The sequence below is a fragment of the Rhincodon typus genome, chromosome 41 (genome assembly GCF_021869965.1).
Source record: "Rhincodon typus isolate 14 chromosome 41, sRhiTyp1.1, whole genome shotgun sequence".
NCBI lineage: Eukaryota > Metazoa > Chordata > Chondrichthyes > Orectolobiformes > Rhincodontidae > Rhincodon > Rhincodon typus.
In genome coordinates this window covers 10811328-10832912 of record NC_063372.1, presented here as the reverse complement: position 1 = coordinate 10832912, position 21585 = coordinate 10811328, and the positions used below count along the sequence as shown (strand labels likewise).

Sequence of the window (21585 nt, the reverse complement as noted above, 5' to 3'; positions counted from 1 at the left end):
CCACTTGAGTTAATCTGGGTTTATCCATACAATTTTTTTTTCCCCTTTTTTCAAAGCCACACCTAATGTTTCAATTCTCCAGTCCTCCAGCAATGCCTGATCTGATCATCCCACCTCCACCCCATTCTGCTCTTTCCTGCCATTTACCCCATAACCCTGATTCCCTTCCTGATTTGAAACTTTGTCTATCTCCGCCTCGAGTGACCCAGCCTCAACAACCCTCTCCAGTAAAGAATGCCGCAGATTCACTAACCTCAAGAAATTCCTCATCTGTCTTAACCCTTTCATCTAAGATGTTCTGTGGCCCTAGATTCTCCCACAAGGGGAAACAACCCCTCCACATCTATCCTGTAAGGCTCCTAAGAATCTTGCTTGTTTCAATAGTCATGCCTCCTTGTAAATTCCAATGAGTACAGTTCTAACTTATTCATTCTCTTCTCCATAAGACAGTCCCTCTATGCCTGGGATCAAAACTGTCAACTGCATAACCACATTCGTTGCCCACTCTGTTTTGACTTGTCTATATCCCTCTGTGGACACTGTCATCTTCATTGCTTGCATTTTGCACTTATTTTGTGTCGCCCACAAATGTGATGACCAGTATGTTCGTTCTCCTCATCCAAGTCAATAATGTCTATTGTAAATAATTATGGCCCAAGCACTGATTCTTGTGTCACTCTAGTTACAGGTTGCCATCCTGAAGATGCCCTCCTTATTCCAACTCTGGCTAACTAAAAGACAATCATTCTCTACATCAAATATATTGCATCCATTGCTTTCCCCTTTTATCTACCCTGCTTGTTAATTCTTCCATAAATTCTAGTAAACTTGTCAGGCATGGTTTCTCCTGTGTGAAACTACGCTACATCATATTATGTATTTCTAAAAGCTCTGCTATTAAATCCTTTATCACAGACTTAGCTTAAATGTCTGTTATTAGGAAAATATTAACTGGTCTGTAGATACCTGTTCTTTTTCATCTTCCCTTTTTTGTTTACTGATCCTCTGGAACTTTCCTTATTATTTAACAACTCTTGGATATTAGTATCCACAACCTCTGTAGCTATTCTTTTAATATGTTTGATTCATCCCATGAGATAATCCTTTCTTTTTAGCCTCATTAATTTCCATCGTATTTTCTGTCTGGTAACTTTTGTATTTATTTCCTCACTACCTTTTTTGAACTTTTGGTTTATATAGTCATCTTTTAATAGTATTAGTATCTTCTACTGTGAAGACTGATGCGAAGTATTTTTTCACTTCCTGGTTCCCTGTTATTTCCCGGCCTGTGTTCACTTTGGCCTGTCTTGTCTTTTTTATAATAGTTGAAGCTTGCCTGCATCATCTTTCCATTCATGTATTCGTCTTGTCTTCCTGTTTTTGTTCCCAGTTTGTTGTGTGTTGTTTTTTTTTTTTTACATCCTGCTTGCTGATTTTTCTACAAGGCTGCCTAATGGCTGATGGCAAAACTTCGGTGTCGTTTGGTGGAGGTGCTGGTGTTGGACTGGGGTGGCTGAGGTCAAAAGTCACAACACTCGTTTATTTGAGATCGCAAGCTTTCGGAGCACTGCACCTTTTTCAGGTGAAAGGAAGAGAGCACCTTGGCTAGAATTTAAGATTTATGACCTTATAAAATTCATAAGATCATACAAATGGTGTGAGTGGAGTACTGACAGGCTGAATGATCGATCTCTGTAGGTGATCAAGAGTGTCAGATGGTGTGAGTAAAGCATCAACAGCTTGAATAACAAGTGAAGGGATGATGTAATCTGATTTAGTTTGAGGCAGAGAGATAACCACAAAGAATTAAAAATAAGGTGGTGCTGGAGATAAAACCAAATAACTGGAACAACAGGCTTGTGGACCACTACCTCTAAATGTTCACCTGACCGCTGAAGATGTCTTGCAGCTAAACACGTGCATCAGGTGCTGAACTGTATGAATCATTTGAGGTAATGCAAAACTTTGTCTTTATTATACCACACCAAAGGTTCAAAATTGTCTGCTTAGTCTTCATTAAGCAGCTCCCATTTGCCAGTGTCCCTACCTGAAGCCTGTGACTTTCATTTATATGCTTGCTGAATTGCACAAGGAGAGGAAAAAAGAAGAGAATGAGGGACGAGGAGAATGATTTGCAGAAAGCCTCTGGCAGAGTATTTCATTTTGGCATTTCCCAAATGGTGTCAATGGGATTAAATATTATAACCTGCCTTTTTAACAGAGTCCAAATGCTCCTCTGGGCAAAAATATACCATAATTCTGAAATGGATTACTACGCTGTTACTAGCAAGTTCTTTAAACTGAGAAAGTGGTGTGTGCAAATTTCAGCTGCAATTTTTTTAAAAAGTCCACTACTTCAGACTCACTTCTGTCCTTTTTGGCCCAATATCATTTGGATCCATGATTAGATGCTACTCTCTTGGGTTGAGGCAATGAATCAACTAGTCATGTTGGTTAAGTTTTGGTGTCTGATTATATGCAGCGTTTGTATGCTATCATATATTACTAATGTCACTTAACAGCCATCTTAGGTTCGTTCAACACTGCATCAGTTCCAGGACCTTTTTGCTTAAATTTTGTGTCTAATACCACCCCTCTCACTGACACCTGGAGGAGAGACTCCAAAATCTTGTGTCTTCAAATAAACCTGTTGGACTATAACCTGTTGTCATGTGATTTTTGACTTTGTCTGCCCCAGTCCAACACTGGCACCTCCACATCATGATGTTATTTCCATCTGTGAAGGACCAGATAGAAAGCATTTTGTTCAAAGGTCTCGCTCTTTCCCCTCCCAGTTATGTGATGCTGAAGTCTGGCTGAATGCTGTAAAGGATCATGTCAAAATATGGGTATATAAATTGCTCCAGTCTGATTGTTATGAAGTCCAGTGTTGAAACAGATGGTGCAGTAATTGTCATCTGACCCTAGAGGGCCTCAGAATGCTTTCTAAAGTTAATATTCACAGTCAACAGCAAATTAAAGGGATTGGACCGCATCATCAGTTGGATTCTTTTGATGCTGTTTCATTTGACATAACAGTCTGCATACTTGTGATCCGTGAAAACATTTTTATAATCTTGGTCTATAAAGCTACAAAAGACTTGCAAGGAGTGCTGTTAATCTGTAACCGAGCAGTAAATGGTAATGGCAATAGAATATGGGTTAAGGCTTCCCTATTTGATTTTATAATGGTACAATCGTCAGACTTGCTTGCTTGAAGTCTGCCTGTATCCCTTTCTTCCCCCCCCCCCACCCTGCCTGGCCTTTCCTTGGGCTAAATCCTAATTACAAGGTGGTAGCCTACTTTTGAATACCAGCTTTCGATTAGGGGTGTGGGTACTTGTTGATTTTAAGCCTGCTAGTAAATGAAAATACAAGTTGGCCTCCATCTTAAGTATGACCTAATTATGTGGGAATATGGTCCCTCCTTATGCAATGATTTGATTGGTGAATGTCTGTCTTCTTTTAGTGGTATTGAAATAACATGGGAGTATATTTGTAAATTGCCTTTATGTACAACACAAAGCTGAATGGATCCTTCGATAGCTTTGATACATGGAGGAAACAATGCCTCACTCTTTAATAGTCATAGAGGTGTATGGCATGGAAACAGACCCATTAGTCCAACTCATCTATGGTGACCAGATATCCTAAATTAATCTAGTCCCATTTGCCAGCATTTGGCCCAGATCCTACTAACCCATCCAGATGCTTTTTATATGTTGTAATTGTACCAGCTCCCTCCACTTCCTGTGGCAGCTTGTTCCACATACATACCAAGCTCTGTGTGAAAACGTTGCCCCACAGGTCCCTTTTAAATTTTTGGACTCCCTTACCTTAGGGAAAAGATCTTTTGGCTTTTCACCCTATCCATGACCCTCACGATTTTATAAGCCTCTATAAGGTCACCCCTCAGCCTCCAACGCTCCAGGGAAAATAGCCCCAGCCTATTCAGCCTCTCCCTATAGCTCCAACCCTGGCACCATCCTTGAAAGGGTTCAGAAAAGATTTACAAGTTTCACAACATCCTTCCTATAGCAGGGAGACCAGAATTGAATGCAGTATTCCAAAAGTGGCCTAACCACTGTACAGCTGCAATATGACCTTCCACCTCCTGTACTCAATCCGCTAAACCAATAAAGGCAAGCATACCAAATGCCTTCTTCACTATCCTATTCACCTGCGACTCTTTTAAGGGGCTACGAACCTGCAGTCCAAGGTCCCTGTTCAGCCACACTCCCTCGGACCTTACCATTCAGTGTATACATCCAGCCCTGATTTCCCTTTCCAAAATGCAGCACCTGTGTTAATCTGTAAAATGAGCCCCAGATATGCAAACAGAAAACACTTGGCAGGTCCCATGCTATCAGTGGTGTGAGAAACAGTTATTGTTTCATGTCAATTACATTTTGAGAGCATTTTAAGTCTCTGTTTAACGCCTCATATGTAAGACCATGCTTTCAAAAAAAAATCTAGTGGCCTTCCATGTTGGTGTTTTATATTGTCTTTTCACTCACCCTTGAGCTTTCAGGGGGACACGTTTCCACTCCTCTTTTAGATTAGGAAGCATTTGATGTCACACATGAATATCTAGGCTCTAAGTTTAAGATGCTGCCCTGTGTTTGTACTTAAGCAAGGCACCATTGTGTCTATTGCCAGTGGGTCCTATAGCAGTGTTATAGAGCAGGAGACGGCTATTGGGCCTCTTGTGCTGTCATCAACTTTTCAGATGAATGTTATTACCTTGTGCCAATGACTTCCTTTCTCCCTATATCTTAGCACATTATTTCTATGTAGATAATCACCCCTTTTGATTGCCTCAGTTGAACTTACATGATTCATACTTCCAGGCAATACATTCCATACCCTAACACACTCAGCTGGGGCGCGGGGTGTTGGAGGTTGGAGGAATAATTCTGTTTCCTCCTTTGCTCCTTTTTGCAAATCACTGACCCGAATGACTCTCGTTCTTGTTTCTTCCTTTCACAAGGGGAACAGTTTCTCCCTCAAACAAAAAGAGAAATTACTGGGGGAAACTGGAGGTCTAGCAGCAGCTATGGAGAGAAAACAGTTAACATCTTGCATCCAGTGAACCTCCTCCAGAATTGAAAGTAGCTCAGAAAAGCATATGCTGATGATGGAGGGATTGGGAGGGAAAAGGGGCAAGTAGATAGGTGGTGAAGGAGCCCAGAGGGAGAGGAACAAAGGATCGGTAGATCAAGGGATTGTTAGTAGTAAGCCAGGAGAAGCAAAGCTTCAAAATAAAACCTCAAACAAAAACTGTGGATGCTGGAAACAAAAAAACAAATTGCTGGAAAAACTCTTCCATTCCATTCTCCCAGTTTTGCTATCTCCTTCGCATCTGTACTGATTATTCCAGCTTTTACAAGGAGGTCTCTGACATGTTTTTCCTCAACCAGTGATTTCCCCACCACTGGTCGATGGAGCCCTCGGCTGTCTCCGACCCAGCTCCTCCACTTCAGCCCTTACCCCATCTCTTCCCTCCCACAACAGCAAAGGTTCTCCATGGTTCTCACTTGCTTACCACCTCACCAGCATCCACATCCAAAAGATCATTAATCGTCATTTTCACTATCTCCAGGGATGCCACCAGTGGAGACATATTCCTCTCCCTTTCTCCAGGAATTTCTGTTTTTGTTCGTTTCAGATCTCCAGCTGCAGTTTTGTTTTATAACAGCCTGTTCAAACTCAGCTGCCTCCTCTCCAAAGAAAACAGCTGCAATTTCTTCAATCTATCCTCGTAGCCTGAAACCATTCTTGTAAACCACTTCTGTGCACATTCCAATGTATTTGCATCTTTCTTATAATGTGACATCCAGAACGATACACAATATGCCAGCAAGGACTCTTCATCTCCAAAAAAGTTGGAAGACAGATGTGCTTGTGTCCAATACAAAAGTTTACTGCACATGGGTGATGTTGTAAAACGAAAAACTTGATTTTGTAATGCAAGCTAGATAATCATCCAAAACAACAAGTAATCAATAAGTAGAGAGATGGCATTCATTATTTTACTATTCAGTGTATATTATAGAAAAGCATATAAAAAAAATTGATGTTAGTTTAGAGTTGTGCAATCAGTGACAACTTTTGGGATTAGCTGAATTTAGATGCCAAACAAATATTTCCTGGTATGGTGTATGTGACTGTAGATCCACAGTAATGTTGGTTCTTAACTGCCCTCAGCCACTCACTTTGAGGTTTGTCTTGCCCTCCATTTCCTTGCAAGGAGTACATCATTTATATTTTCCCCCCACAGTTTTAATAGTAACTCAGGAACATGAACGAACCGGTTTCCAAATAACAGTTCTGAATGCCTAGTGCCACTAAATAGTTACAGAATGAGCCAGTCATTGTTCTATTCTGGTACTTGGCTTGTTTGCTTACCATCCGATCATATTTAAAGCTATTGATCGTGACTACCCCTTCTAGTGCTTCCAAGTACCTCAGCTGGTCAGCCCAGAGTAGCCTCTGACTAACCATCAGTCCCAAATGTTGCTGTTCAGCCGAAAAGAGGGGGGGGAAAAGTAGTACTTTAGACTTTCTTGCTAGGGTGACTGCTTTTTTGTTTCTCCCACTCTTTTCTTTTAGCCTTGCCTTTTCCTCTTCTTGCATATGGCAATTGTGCTGAGAGTGGGACTATAAAAACTACTTGTATTTATATAGCACTTGTGATTGGATGACAATATTCAAGGAGTCAGATTTACTGGGGCCACATAGACTTTTCACATGTACGTTGGAGCTATAGCTAGTGAGGTAGATGATCCAACTTTCAACGTCCGGCATCTCTCCTATTCTTACTGCTTACTATTTGCATTTGTTGGAAGAATTTGCACATCAATAATCAACCGGTTTAGTGAAGTTAAGAGTATACGTTCCTTGGCTTTTAAGCCCTTGAATGGAACTTGAATCTGGGAGCTTCTTCAGAGACAGGGATGCTACCCTGGTGGCATAAGGCCTCCTATGAAGTACCCTACCTGGCAAAAAGAAAAACATGCACTTTAGCATATTCAAATCTCATCATTTTGACATCAAGAGCTGCCATTTTGCAGTCTGATATTCAACCAGCTAAGATCTTGTCTATTACGCTTTTAGTATTGTAAATGTAGACTTTTAAAACAACTATTCTCATTGTATCCAGCCACTTCTGATCAGTCAGACCTACGGCATTGGTGGCACGTGTTGGAATGCATTCTGTACCTGTTAAGCACCTGAAATATACATGGTCTGTGTTAGCATGGAAGGCAGGAGATAGTGATAATGGTGAAAGGTAAAAAGGAAATGTGATCAGGCCAAGTAAAGAAACAAGCTGGGTCCAGTAGAAGGTGCACTCAAAAAAAGCAGAATCTATAGCAGCTGCTCTGAAACAGTACAAAAAAAAAAGTTATGCCTGAAATATAACTAAATGTTGAATGCAGAAGTCTGTAAAATGCTGTGATGAAGTTGCTTGCTCTTAAAGTGCAAGACTGACTGCTCTACTTGCACTGGGAAAAATATGCTCTAGGTGAAGAACAGTAACCTAATTGGGAATTGACATATATAACATTAACATGGTTACCAATGTGTTTAACCCCTCAACACTGGCACAGTGTGGACATATACACTAAATATAGTACAGGCTTTCATTAGATTGATTGAATTTCTTCAAAATAAGACCATGTAAATAAAATGGAGAGAAAAATAGTAACTTTTTTTCCCCCCACAGCATTACCTTTCAAGTTTTTGGATTGATGGAGTTGCAGTTAAATATTTTGTAACTTATTAAGCTGTTCACATGCATGCATGTGTTGTAGGGGAAGGGGTGGGAGAAGAGAAAAAGAAACATGGCAAAGCTGCATACTTTTACATTTCTGGATGCCAATTGTCTGTTTCTGGAGTGAAGTTAGCTTATACAGCCTTTGTTCACACTGAACATGGGCTTTCTTGCTCACCTGAACATTTTTGGTATAAATGTGGTTTTGCAATTTCCTCTTTACAGATGTGGAGACTGACTAATGAGCACTCACTTCCTGCCCATGTACCATAGAATGCAAAGTCTACCAATCCATTTTCATTACAAGAAAAAAAAACTATTAGCATCACTTTGTAACAAAATAGGGCTGAATGTCACCCCCCATAGTTTTAACATGATACTGGAGCATCTCCAAAGTCCAATCATATACACCAATTTAAAAAAAAAAGTGTTTGGCAGATAATCTTGTTAAAATGTGTATTTCTTAGTATTGACCTGGTTTTCTATTTTAACAGCAAGCTTCCCTGAACTTGCTCCTCAAAGTTTAATTGAGCCATTATCTAATCATGTTTTCCTTCTTGCTGGGAATCCTTCAGACATTCTCTTTTCCCTTGGGAAGATCCCAGGTTTTGCTTTACACCTCACAATGACACAAGTAGGATAAAGAACTCTGAATAGTGGAACTTGGATTTGTACTTTTATTGTCCCACATTGTGATAATGCTAGTTGCTACAACAGATTGACAAGAAAAATATTGTTAGTGAATTAAAGCATTTATTGCAGAAATATTTTTCCACTTCATTCTATACAATAAAACATCGTCATTTACCTCTTGTGAACCTGTAAAATCCAGATTATGCTGGAATAAAAAAAAACAGGTCTTTCATTGATTAGAATCTGCTCAAGAGTTTCCCTAAAGGGCTTTAGTTTACCATTATTTAGAATACAAGAGTTGTGCGTACTTCAGAAAGACTGATTCGGGTTGTTGGTACCATTACAAATTTTGCAAACAATTAAGTATATCTAAATCAAAATATTTGGTATTATCATCCTAAAAACACAGGACAATTCCAGAAGAGTTCCATTACAAAGAGATTTCAATCACCAACGTGCAGTACACACTTGATCCTGCCCACACTCCCAGAAGCAGTGGGCCAGAATCCAGTGGACATAGCAAGGTTCACATGTTCCTATTTTAGGCCCTCCAGCCTTGCACATGCTGGGTCTAGTAACTGGAGACCACTAAACTTCAAGTTGGCTTAAACTTTCCAAATCCACTTTACTGCAGCCTGCATCGTGCCAGCTCACTGCCGACATAAATGATCCCCTGATTTTTTTTTTTTTTTTTTTTAAAAATAATTCTTTCTTGTGATGCACATGTAATTGGTTAGTCCAACATTTATTGCCCAGATGGCAGTTAAGAGTCAGTCACATTGCTGTGGGTCTGGAGTCACACGTCAGCCAAGCCCAGTACAGATGGCAGATTTTCTTCCCCAAAAACAACAATAGTGAACTAGATGGGTTTTTACAACAGTCAACAGTAGTTACATGGTCACCATTAGGCTACTTTTTATTGAATTAAAACTTCATCTCTTTCATGCCCTTTATGGATTCTCTCCATGGCTATATGCCCCTGCCATAGATACTGAGTGCATTCAATTAAAGTCAGTACACAGAACTGTAAAATCATGATATTGGGCAAGACAAAGAGCCAGGAGCAAAATTTGCCTGAATCACAAACACATTGCTAAAACTCAACGTAAAAATGGAAAACCACTAAAGAAAGAAACAGTCCAGCTCTATGAATGGGGCAGGTGTATTCTTGGGTCCCATGTTAGTGTACATTTGAGTCTCAAGCTAACACCTCTTTCCTTAGTTTCACTTTTGGCTAGAAACATTTCAATCTTAAAAATACATATATTAACTTAGCAATGTATAATGAATAGTCAGAGGATGAAACTCTTAGTATCAGAAAATATTCTGACGACAGTGAACTGTTCGAAGAATTTAATGTATAATTTCATGACTAAAACAGTACAGAATACCCATGAAGATACAGAACATTTCATGCAATTGGTACACAACATCCTAAATGAAGGATTAAATAATTATTGCAAGTTTGGCTTAATTTTTAAAAATTTAAGTGATTTATTGCCCACCTCCAGGTGCATTGGGTAATGGTGGCCTGCCTTCTTAAACTGCTGCATGTAGCACCAAGTGTCTAGCTTAGCCACAGCCAAGATTAAAGAATTAGAGGCCTGATCAAGGAACGTAGGTTTCCATCCTTATGATATCAGTGAACCATTTTTTAAAAAATTCAGTCTGATACCTCCACGTTCACTTTTACTGGAGGTCTTTTAAAGTGAAAAAGAAATTCAGATTCTCTACGACTACCATGGTGCGATTATTAGCCCAAGCTTCAGGATTACTAGTTCAGTTACATTACTGTAATGATTACTAAATTCATAACTAAACATTTTCTTCCATAAAATTAAACAAAGAATGTTAAATAACTTGGTAAGAGGCCAATTAGGTAATTTCTAAACAGCATGTACCAATGTATACTGCATATCCATCATCATCATCATCATCATCACCACATTATTTCAAACCTTAGATCCTTGTGAGAATCCACCTTGTAGTCACTTTAGTTGCCTCAGTGAAAAGGAAAATTGAAAACATTCACCAAGGTCTCTAGATTTTTAGTTTAAAAATAATAGAATTAAAGCTTACCTATGTTAATTGAAGGGATTTAGAATGTTAAGTTTGGCAATTGCATTTCTCTAGTTGAGTGTCGATACTGTCCACACAGATTGATGGCACATCATTTAAAAAGTGAAGGCAGCAGACATTTCCCAACCAGGATTTGGGATTAGATGGTCACATTAGCTCAGTTAAAGTACAATGTAGAATCTTTATAATACTGATGCTGCATTTTGTTCATAGCACGAGAAAAGACAGTCCTCCATCCCCTTGAATTCTAATTTGGTACGGAACATAGGTCTACACTATAGGAAAAGCAGCAGTGTGGCCTCGACTTTCAGCACTGTAATCCAGGATATACAAAATCAGACATGGCTCTAATACAACTTTAGACTGCTCCCTTAAACAATTAGGAAGAACAACAGAAGGCTGGAAGTATAATGGTACATCACATTACAGTGGTATTGGCATAACTATTTTAAACACCAAAGCCAGACAATTGTAATATGGACTTGAGTCTTTATGACAGGTAGTTTGAACCAGGTCTTAGGCAAAAAAAAAAAGAGTTAACTCTTCACATATATTGTCTCTCCCTCCCTTTACTTCAAAGACATTCTGTTGAATTACAATTGCCAGATAGGGTGGAGCTACAAATCTACAGCTGTCCCACAGGAAGTTGGAAGAACAGTGCAACTACCAGACTGTCAATCACGCCCCTCGCCATTAACTAGAATGCACGAGTAAAATGGAAACTTTGGCTGCACACCAAAGCAGAAGCTAAGACATGGGACTTGTGTAACTACAAGCAGGACCTCAGCAAATATGTTCACTACCAAAGTTGCAGCAGTACTGAAGCTGGACGTTCATTGAAAATTTGAAATCAGTACAACTCCTCCAACTCAATCCTGTATTGCAAATTAAAACTGTCAAGTTTGAACTCTGATAATGTGTGACAAGGGTTCCTTGTAAAATTACTGTACGTTAAAAAGGCGTGATCAATTAAAACATTTATTTAAAAGGGAGTTTCTCTCCTGTCCTCAATTTGCATCCCCCCCCATTAACAAGTCTAAAATTTGGATGAACATTAATAGTAGCTGTAATGATGCATTATTACCCCGACATATCTAACTACATCATAAACAAACAGCATGTTCTGGACTAAATTTTTAAAAATTATTTCAACAGTTTGCACATTTTTCAAGTTCTGGTTCTTACACTCAAACATAGTCACACAACCAGGGACTTCACATCAAGGATGAAGCATTCAGTTAGTACAACCCAGATGTCATTGAATCTCATCAGCTGTGGCATCATGATAATTCAGAGAGTCTGGCTAGCTTGCTCCATCCCATCATGCATTAGTGAAGGTAAGCAGACAATCCTCTTCTGTCTTCCATATGTATGAGCTTTGATGAAAATAATCCCTGGGGAAAGATTTTTTGACTAGCAGCTAGAGAATACAACGGTCATGACAGTGCAGAGAAAGGTGAAAGTTCTACAAAAAGGCACTAGGGTTTGCTCGAGGGTCTTTCTGATTCCTAAAACGCATAGCTAGCCAAACTCCAAGGATCTGGGGGTGGGGGAACAAAGAAGGAGAATCAGTATACTGATATTTTCTTCCAGCTACCTTTCATTCTTGCTCTCACTGGCACATTACATTTAAATCAAAACATAACTAATGTATTGAATATTTGATGTCAGAAGGTAATATTGGAGAAAGCATTCCCAAAGAACAATAGACATCCAACAGCAAATATTTGGCAGTAAACTGATTAATAGGTTCAGATCATATCAAACTTTAAATACCAAACAATCACCCACAGCTTGAAATTAGAAGTTATTAGAGCATTTATAATCCAGGTTGTTTTTTTTTTTGCAAATTTCAAAGGGCTGCTTTGATCATTAATGGTTCTCCACGGAGAAACTGACCTTCCAGCCACACCTCATTGGTAACGACTAAGGATTAAAAGTTGTGGCTAAACCATAAATTTATTTTTGAAATTGCAGTCAATTTACTGAGGATATTAAATTGGTAAGTGTTTTACTTTGAGGGCCTGTGGGCATTGCAAGACTTCTCTCAATGTAAATTTCACACAGCTTTGTTCATGGTTAGGTTGACATTTGGAACTCCATTTCCCATTGTGAGGAATCCTCCTTTGTGCTGAAAGCCAGCATACTGTGAAAACAGCAAGACTAAGAACTCTCTGTTCCCCTGCAAGTCAAAGAGTTGTGCAGTGGCAACATTCAATTCCGTCTTGTGATAGGGGTGGGGCCTATTGCAAAGTTTCAATAGGTTACTCAGGAAAGTTCAGGGTCACTGAAAAGCAGTTCCAAGGGCATAGTTAGTCAGAGAAAGAGACAGACAGGTCCATTCACTCCATTTTAGGAGTGCTGACTTTTACCTATACTGCAGGAAGGCAAGAGTAGTTGGATAGTTCAGGAAGATCTAGGAATCAGAAAGTAGCCAAGAGTCATAATGGTAAAGTCACCAATTCTGTGTTGGAGGAAAGCTTGGAAGAAGCCTGCAAGCACGAATACTTCAATTAAGCTGAAAGTGGGAGCTTGAAAATGGTCAGCAGTATTTGCTTCATAGGACGGAGCAAGATTGGAGCTTCAGGAAAATCTCAGGTGTAGTGATTGTAATGAAGTCAGCCAGGTGGACCTCTTAATAGGAGTTCCCTGACTGAATCAGATTAACAGCCCCAAATCAGAGAATGCTGGCTGACTGATGAGAACATGAGTGTCAGACATCCTGTTTACTCTGAGGGAGCTGGACCAGTGTCAAGGACTCTCCACACATAAATAAAGGGTATCTTGGTGACGGGATACCGGCCTGGGTGGAGTTATTTCACGAGGGATGTATCTGACTCTGTAAAGTTAGTTGTTGGTGAAGAGCTGGAGTTATGCTCATGAATGAGTGCTGGAGTGCAGTTTCAGAGTTCGGGGGCATAAACCCAGGAAAAAAAGTGATCAATCAGAACAGGAGCGACTGTTGAGGCAGTCAATGATGGAACAGCTCAAGAGGGAATTGCAAGACAGGATCAGCAAAAGTGAAGAATTGTAATTGCATGAAATTTCATGAGATTTGATGACCCACAGTATCATTAATATCTGGGGAGGAATTGCTGAGAATTCTGTGGGAACAGTCATGATTGTATCTGGTATTTGATGTGTGCTTTAGGGTGTGATTGCAGTATATTATCCATGTTTATCACATTAATTCTGGGTGTTTAGAAAGAAGTCGTACATGTAATAATTTCTCATACTACTGTTCCAACTTGTGTAGTATTATTGTTTGTTCTAAACTGTGGAATCTTGTGGCTTTATTCTCTTAGCAAGTCCACTGGGTCTCACCTTTTGTCAAAATTTAAGATTATTGGTCCATAACGAGACCATTTGGTGATCTGATCGGAGATCGTAACAACGCGCTTAACACCGACTTGTTCCTAGGTCTGGGTCAGACACTGATCTCCTACTGGTGCTATTTACTTTCAGGCTGCTGTTATCACTTGGGTTCGGCACACCACTCAGCCCTTGCCATTCCAATCTCTCTTCTATCAGTCACCACCCTAATAATTAGCCAGGATTGCTGCTATAGTTTTGTATACTGATTGAATAAAAAAATACATTCACAGGATTAGGGTTTCAGTAAAGGACATTAGTGAACCAGATGGGAGTTTTACAACAGTTGACAATTATCATATGATTCTTAACTCCAGATATTTACTGAATTCCAATTTGACAACCTGCCATCGTTGGATTCAAACGAGGGTCCCCAGAACATTCACTGGACTGTTAATCCAGAGACCCAGGTATAATACCACTAGGGCATTGCCTCCCCATGTCCGACCCTGGGTTTGGCCATATGACCAATGACAAAACTTAGAGACTTTGCATTATGCTAATGATGCTGATATGCAAGGAGGATTTATTCATTAAAAATCTTTATTGATATCCCCACATCATAAAACAAATGGAAAATGTCAAAGAACTAGATTATCTGAGTCTCATCTATATTTCAGAAATACCCGTGTAAAGAAACCTACTAAAAGAAAAATTAAAATGGTCCAAGGCAGGACAATTGGCAGCTCTATGTAGCACCTGTGAGCTTTAGGATTTCACAAAGAACTGCAATGGTTCAGTGGAATTGAAAAAAAAACCTTTTCTTTTAAAAAGAAAATTATACTTCCACAAGACATTTCAGAAGACGCAAAATCAATGTTACTTTACAACAGAACAAACCTCACCTCAGTGAAGCTGAAGAAAAGCCCCACTCCACCCAGAATCCTTAGAGCCTGACCAGAATGTGTCAGCATGACATTCCCACAAGTTTTACAACCAGTTGGTTTGCAGTCCTGTCAAAAAATGAAGACAGCATTTAAAGGAAAAATTTGAAACACTTTCACCAGACAAGATAGGTCACACAGACGCTCTTCAATAAAACATCTATGCAGGAATTATAATTATTTTTGGAATGTTACATTTGTTCAGTACAGAAACTACAAGGGTTTTCTTTCAAAAATTAACCTTCTGCTTGAATTCTAATTGGTATGCAACAGTCTCATTGAACAACATTAGGGTAGAAAGTTACACAGAAAAGCCGCGTCTAACTTTGGGGAGATTTAATCTTAGATCATAGAATCACGGAGTACAGAAGAGACCCTTTGGCCCATTGAGTCCTCACCAACACAAAAAAACAACTAATCCCACATTCCAAGGCTATGGGCCGAATGCTGGAAAGTTATGATGTTTCAAATGTTTATTTACATAATTTTTAAAGGTTTAAGGTTTCCCATCTCACCTACCCTCCAAGCCTGTGCATTCCAGATTCCCATCACCCTTTGGGTGAAAGTATTTTCCTCAAATCCCCTCTAAACCTCCTGCCTTTCACCTTAAGATTAAGCTCCCTTGTTACTGACCCTTCAACTAAAGGGGAACAGCTATTGTAGGGAAATTTAATACCTATGTTTGTCCCACCGACTGGAAATGTGCGTCACAAATCCATTTTGCCACCAGGAATAGTTCCAAGGATCCTGTCTCCTTTCTAAACATCACACACTCCCACTCCCATCTCTCTCCTCTACAGCACTATCAGAGTGAGTGAAAGTTAATTCAAACCTGTACACATTGCCGAACTGTAATAGATAACCATTTGTTTCTACACAGCCACTTTCACAAATCCAAGACAGAACCCAATATCATATTTCCAAGAACAAACAGATTGATGGGGGTGCATTAACATGAATTTCCAGGAAATTCTAAGGGCAAGCATATACGAAGCCTAGAACTGAATATTCCCTTCAATGTTGTCAAGGGAACTCTCACTTTGCTGACAGCATGATATTGAACACCACCAATAATCCAACAAGAAATATTACTCACTTCTTTACACAATAAATGATCAGTCAAATAGGTGGCAGTATTCTCTGTATCATTCATAAATCCACAGCAATTCAGTTGGTGTTCTAGATCTTGTCTGGTTGCATTTGACATTCTGTTCCAGGTCAACTTTAGCAGATGTTCCTAAACAAAAACAAAAATCAATGTCACACAACATACTGACTTCTGATAAGTCACTTTTAAAAGTTTACCACATGGCCCTAAATACAACAGCATTCCAAGTGGGTGATGTGGATTGTCAATGGACTTTGGTTCAAGATCAAAGTGGAGTGGTGATGGAGTTCTTCTATGAAAAAGCTGAAGGGGCATTAGAAGTTCATTTCAGGTAGCACAAGAACTAGGCGCAGTAGGATGCAATTCAGCCGCTTTAGCCTGCTCTGGCATGTGTGGTTTTGACTATTTGCCTAATTTGAATATCGCTGTAACCACTATTTAATTTTGAGTTCCATTTCTGATTGGAAGATCAGGAGGGCAAAGCAAGATAAAGTGCTTTAATCGCTAGATCCCAATGTGGGGATCTGAGCCCATTAATCTAGGTTTGCACACCAATGCAGGACTAAGAATGACACTGCTGAGACATGCTAAATTTTGTTTTCATTTTTTTTTGCATGGGAATTGGGTATCATTGCAAAGGCCTGCATTTGCAGTCCATCCCTAACTGCCCTTGAATCAAGTGATTTGCTACGCTATTTCAGAAGACCATTAAGAGTCTGAGTTAATCACATTCTGGGTCTGGAGTCACATGGAGGCCAGACCATGTGAGACAGTAGACTTCCTTCCCTAAAAAGGGAAGTGGACCAGATGGATTTTTAATGACAATCAAAGCTAGTTTCATAGCTCCATTACTGAGACAAGCTTTAAATTCCAGATTTATGAATTAATAAAAAGTTTAAATTTAATTCCACTAGCTGACATGGTCAGATTTAAACCCATGTCCCTACAGCACTGGTCTGGGCCTCTGGGTCACGAGTCAAGTGACAGTACCACTATGCCACCATTCCCTTTGTGGCATCCCCTGTCCCTGCCACAGATGGATCTTGGCCTAATATCTTAGCAATCAGGCGACCTTTAAGAGGTTCCAATGCATGAATGAAGGACTGAATTCTTCGAGTGTTCTGGCAAGCATTCCAACGTTAATCAACACCATGAAAAACAAACTATATATAAAGTCACCCTGCTTTAAAAATAATCCACTCATGTCCAAAAGGGAGACTGGCACACACACCCTTTCTTCTATTCGTAACATTTTGTAAAAAAGAAAGAAAGCCATGATCCCCATCTGTCCGGGTTAGATTCCAACTCCAGTCTGACAGATTAAAGATAAGCTGCTTAACATGCACTGTGCACAGAGGATGCTGTCTTCAGTAACAGTTAAAGGATTGCTCTACTCATTTCCCACTTTAAAAAAGTGGGGAGTTCCAACTTTGATCAGCTTTTCAATCTCACCACAGCTCTTGGCTTTTTTTTTTTAAAAAAAAGCAAGTCCTTTAATCTTTATTCATTCACGGGATGAGGGCATCGCTGGCTAGGCAGCATTTATTGCCCATCCCTAATTGCCCAGAGGGCAGTTAAGAGTCAACCACATTGCTGTGGGTCTGGAGTCACATGTAGGCCAGATCGGGGTAAGGATGGCAGTTTCATTCCCTAAAGGACATTAGTGAACCAGATGGGTTTTTCCGACAATCGACAATGGATTCACTGTCATCATTAGATTCCTAATTCCAGATATTTATTGAATTCAAATTTCACCATCTGCTATGGCGGGATTTGAACCTGGATCCCCAGAACGTTATCTGGATCTCTGCATTAACAGTCCAGCGATAGTACCACTAGGCCATCACCTCCCCTAATGTTTTCCACACATATGGAAAACAGTGACATAGACAAGTGTAGTCTGGTCACATTCAAAAAGGAGTGAAATCTATTCAACATGTCTAATCGGCAAATACCCCTATTCCTACAGGGAATCTTTTAGGACTACTCTTATCATCTTTTTGCACAGATCATAAAGAGGGCAATTTTTTTTTGAAGAAGTTCTTAATAAATGAAGGATCGCATAAATTAAAAAAAAAAACACTCGAAGACAGCGGCAGACTAGAGAATTTTAAACCTGGCAAAGCAAAAGAAATAATTGGCAACACAAAATGGGATTTGTTGTGATTACATTAAAGCAATGATAAAACTAGCTGACACCATCTCTTATAGCCTCAAATGGATTGATCTTTATTTCTGTGAACGCCTCGAAAGATAAATTAAATATTTAATATTTGTTAGCAATGTGACAATTTTAGCGATTTATAACAAAATAAGCCTGGGTCTCTTCTGTGAATTGCCATCTTGCTGTAGAGGAAAGATCCGAGTGTTCAGTTGAATCCAACAGTGATGCCATCAGGGGGTTCTCAATTCCTTGCAGGCCCCCCCATGACGGTAAGGTCAAAGGACAGGGACCAGACAAAGCATAATTCAAAACAAGTCCTCAATGGCCATTCAGGCAGAAGATATTTGTGTGATATCAATGGCTACGAGAGCAGATGAAGACTGTATCAACCAGGGAAATCCAGTCTTACAGATTTCTTTGCCACTAGAACTGGATCTACATGTCAAGGACCGGTGTGGAGGCTGATGTGCAACAGCATTCTCATTTTAAAAAGATGCCCTACAAAAGGGGTCTACCTGGAGTCGCACTCCGTCTTGGAACCAGGAATGTATGAACGCTCACGGACGGACGGATGGACAAAAATCGCCTGCAACAAAAGAACTGCCCTGGTTGCCCGTGAACTCAGACACTTCAACATTGATATTGCAAGCCTGCAAGAGACATGAACAGCAGGCAAAGGGCAGCTGACGGAAGGAGGTGGTGATTACACCTTCTTCTGGAGAGGTAAACCCAAGGATCAACCCAGGACACATGGAATTGGATTAGTCATCAAGAACAAACTCAATCAAGTCTCTGATCTCCCTGTTGGCATCAATAATCACCTCATGAATCTTCATCTACAACATGCCAAGAGCCAGCATTCAATGGTCGCAAATTCCTCTGCCCAAACCCTTGATGCCATAGGCGAGTCCAAAGGAGGCTTCTACTCTACCTTGGACACCATACCTCGCCAACATTCCCAAAGATAAAAAAAACTGTCCCTCCTTGGGTGGTCTTCAATGCCAGGTTGGAAAGAACTCCCAACTCTGAAAAGGAACCAGAAAGGAAGGAGTCGGGAATTGCAACTCCAATGGGATTTTCCTGCTCATCAAATGTGCAGGACACCAGCTGGTCATCATTAACACGCTGTTCTACCAAAAAAGGCAAGTTCAAGACTTGCTGGAAATATCCACGATCAAAGCACTGCTACATGATCAAATACGTCATCGTTCAATCCGGAGACTAAAAAAGAACTCATTATTAAAGTGATGATCAATGCAGACGACTGCTGGACAGACTACCAGAGCATCTGCTCGTCACTGTCCGTCAAATGCCACCAGAAGCAGCTGAAGATGAAGAAACAGTTTAGAAAAAAGTTCAATATTGAGCAGCTTCAACAGCCAAGCAGACTTGTGAATTTCCAACAAGGTTTTTACCAAAATCTCCAAAGAGTTCATTTTAATGGAGTGGAGAAAATCTGGAAAGAGCTGAAGACAGCGATCATCTCATGTGACAAAACCCTTGGCTACAAGACCAGGAAATACAAACTGGTTCAACGAGAATGACCACATCATCGAAGGCCTCATCAACAAGGAGAGGAAAGCTTTCAGGGCCTGGCAAAATGACATCACCAGCGAGGCAAAAAGAGAAGAACTCAAAACACAGCCAAAGTGGAATTACAAAGAACAGCTAGGGGAATCAAGAACCAAATGACGGTTGGAGAAAGCGAAGGAGCTGCAACTCATTGCTGACAAGCATGACACCAGGGGTTTCGTCAGTGCCACCAAGACAATATACAAACCCAACACCCTTGGCCTCAAACCAGTGCAGATCAAGGACATAATCCTTTTGCAAGGGAGAAAACATCAGCCTCTGAAGGAGAGAACATTTCAAAGAACTTCTAAACCAAGATCAGGACATATTTGAGGAAGTCTCCCAACTCCCCAACGATGATCTTGGACTCCCACCTAGTGTGGCAGAAATCGAAGCCTCTATCAGAGGCACAAATAATGGAAAAGTCATAGGAATAGTTGGGAATCCAGAGATTTTCAAACTTGATGAGCAAAGCCTACCCGTCAACTCCATCAATTGCTCCTGAAAATCTTGGCCAAAGACAAAATCCCTGCTAATCCCAGGGATGCTGTCGTCAACACCATCCTCAAAAAAGGACACAAAGTAGACTGTGGGAACTACCGAGGAATCTCTCTATTCCCCTCGCTAGGAACCTTCTCCCAGTCGCTCATCAAATCCTTCCTGCTAGGCAGTGTGGCTTCTGACCAAACCATGGAACTACGGACATGATTTTCACTGCTCAGTAACTCCAGGAACAACATCAACCATGCTACATTGCCTTCATCGAACACACGAAAGCTTTGGACTCAACTGGGGAATGTTGTACAGGATGGAGAGAAAACGTCTCAACCTCAACCGTTGAAATCTGAGAAGAAAACAACTCTGACCTTGTTTGTGGAACGTCAATAGGCGAATGACAATGTCGTGGCTACTCTCTTGGAAGAGAATCTTAAAGCCTCACTTAATACTTTTGTGGAAGCATAGTGAAGAATTGGTCTCAGCCTGAACCTCAAGAATCAAATCCCTCGCCAACACATCCCAGGGCAAATTCTGGTCCGTGCCTTCCATTACAATCAATGGAAAAATTTCCCCTACCTGGAGAGCCACCTCTCATCTAAGGCTGACATTGATATGGAGGTCCAACACTGCATCCAGTCTGTGAGGCACTGCATTTCGACACCCAAGGATGAGAGTCTTCGATGACTGACATTCGAGCTGATACCATGATCTTTGTGTATAAGCAGCCTCTTCCAACTCGTCTACGCGGCTCCAAAACTTGGGACTATGTATAGATGCCACTCAAGAATTTGAGAAGTACCATCAATGCTGTTTGAGACAGGTTCTCTGCGTCAGCTGGGAGGATAGGCTTACTAACATTAGTGTCCTCGAAGGAGCTAATAGCACTAGCCATGATCATCTGAAACCAACTCCACTGGGCTGGCCATGTTCTTAGGATGCCCAAGTTATGACTACCAAAGCCAATCTTTCCCCCCAACTCAAGGAAGGCACTCAAACAAGAGGAAGACAAAGGAAGCATTTCAAAGACTCCCTGAAGGCTTCCCTCAAAAGGAAATGCAACACAGACGTCAATGTGTTCAGAAATCAACTTGAAGGAACCTCCTGTACAAAGAGACACAATTCTTTGAGAACACCCATCAGCAAGTAGTACTGAAAATGAACCGGAGAAAGGAATGCCAGTGATCTCAAGGCCAAGGACTAATTCAAACTTCTGGAAACACCTGCCAACAGTGTGGTCAGAGAAGCAGTTCTAGGTTTGGGCTCGTCAGCCAGGCAAGGACCTACTTGACCAGTGACGCAGAATTTCCTAGGTGGACAATCATACTTATTAGTGATTCTAAACCATGAAGCCTGCCTGCACAGCATAGTTTGATTTTCAAATAACAAACTTACTGTATATGCTGGTGGAAAAAAAGTTAACTTTTAGTCCAAATGTTTTGGCAAAAAAAAAAAGGTTGACTTACACACCAGTAATATTTTTGAGTAGTTGAAACCCACACAT

The 21585-nt window shown here is 40.4% G+C and overlaps 1 protein-coding gene across 1 annotated transcript in view; it reads right to left on the bottom strand.

Moving 5' to 3' along the window:
- Positions 1–9061: 9061 nt before the first annotated feature.
- tspan31 (tetraspanin 31) overlaps positions 9062–21585 on the bottom strand; it is a 20132-nt gene continuing 7608 nt past the window's right edge. The window contains exons 4-6 of the mRNA XM_048618797.1: positions 15839–15979; positions 14704–14811; positions 9062–12026 (exon numbers count right to left, since the gene is read on the bottom strand). Of these exons, the coding sequence (XP_048474754.1) occupies positions 11952–12026; positions 14704–14811; positions 15839–15979 (324 nt within the window). The 3' untranslated portion in view covers positions 9062–11951. The remainder of the gene's footprint in view (positions 12027–14703; positions 14812–15838; positions 15980–21585) is intronic.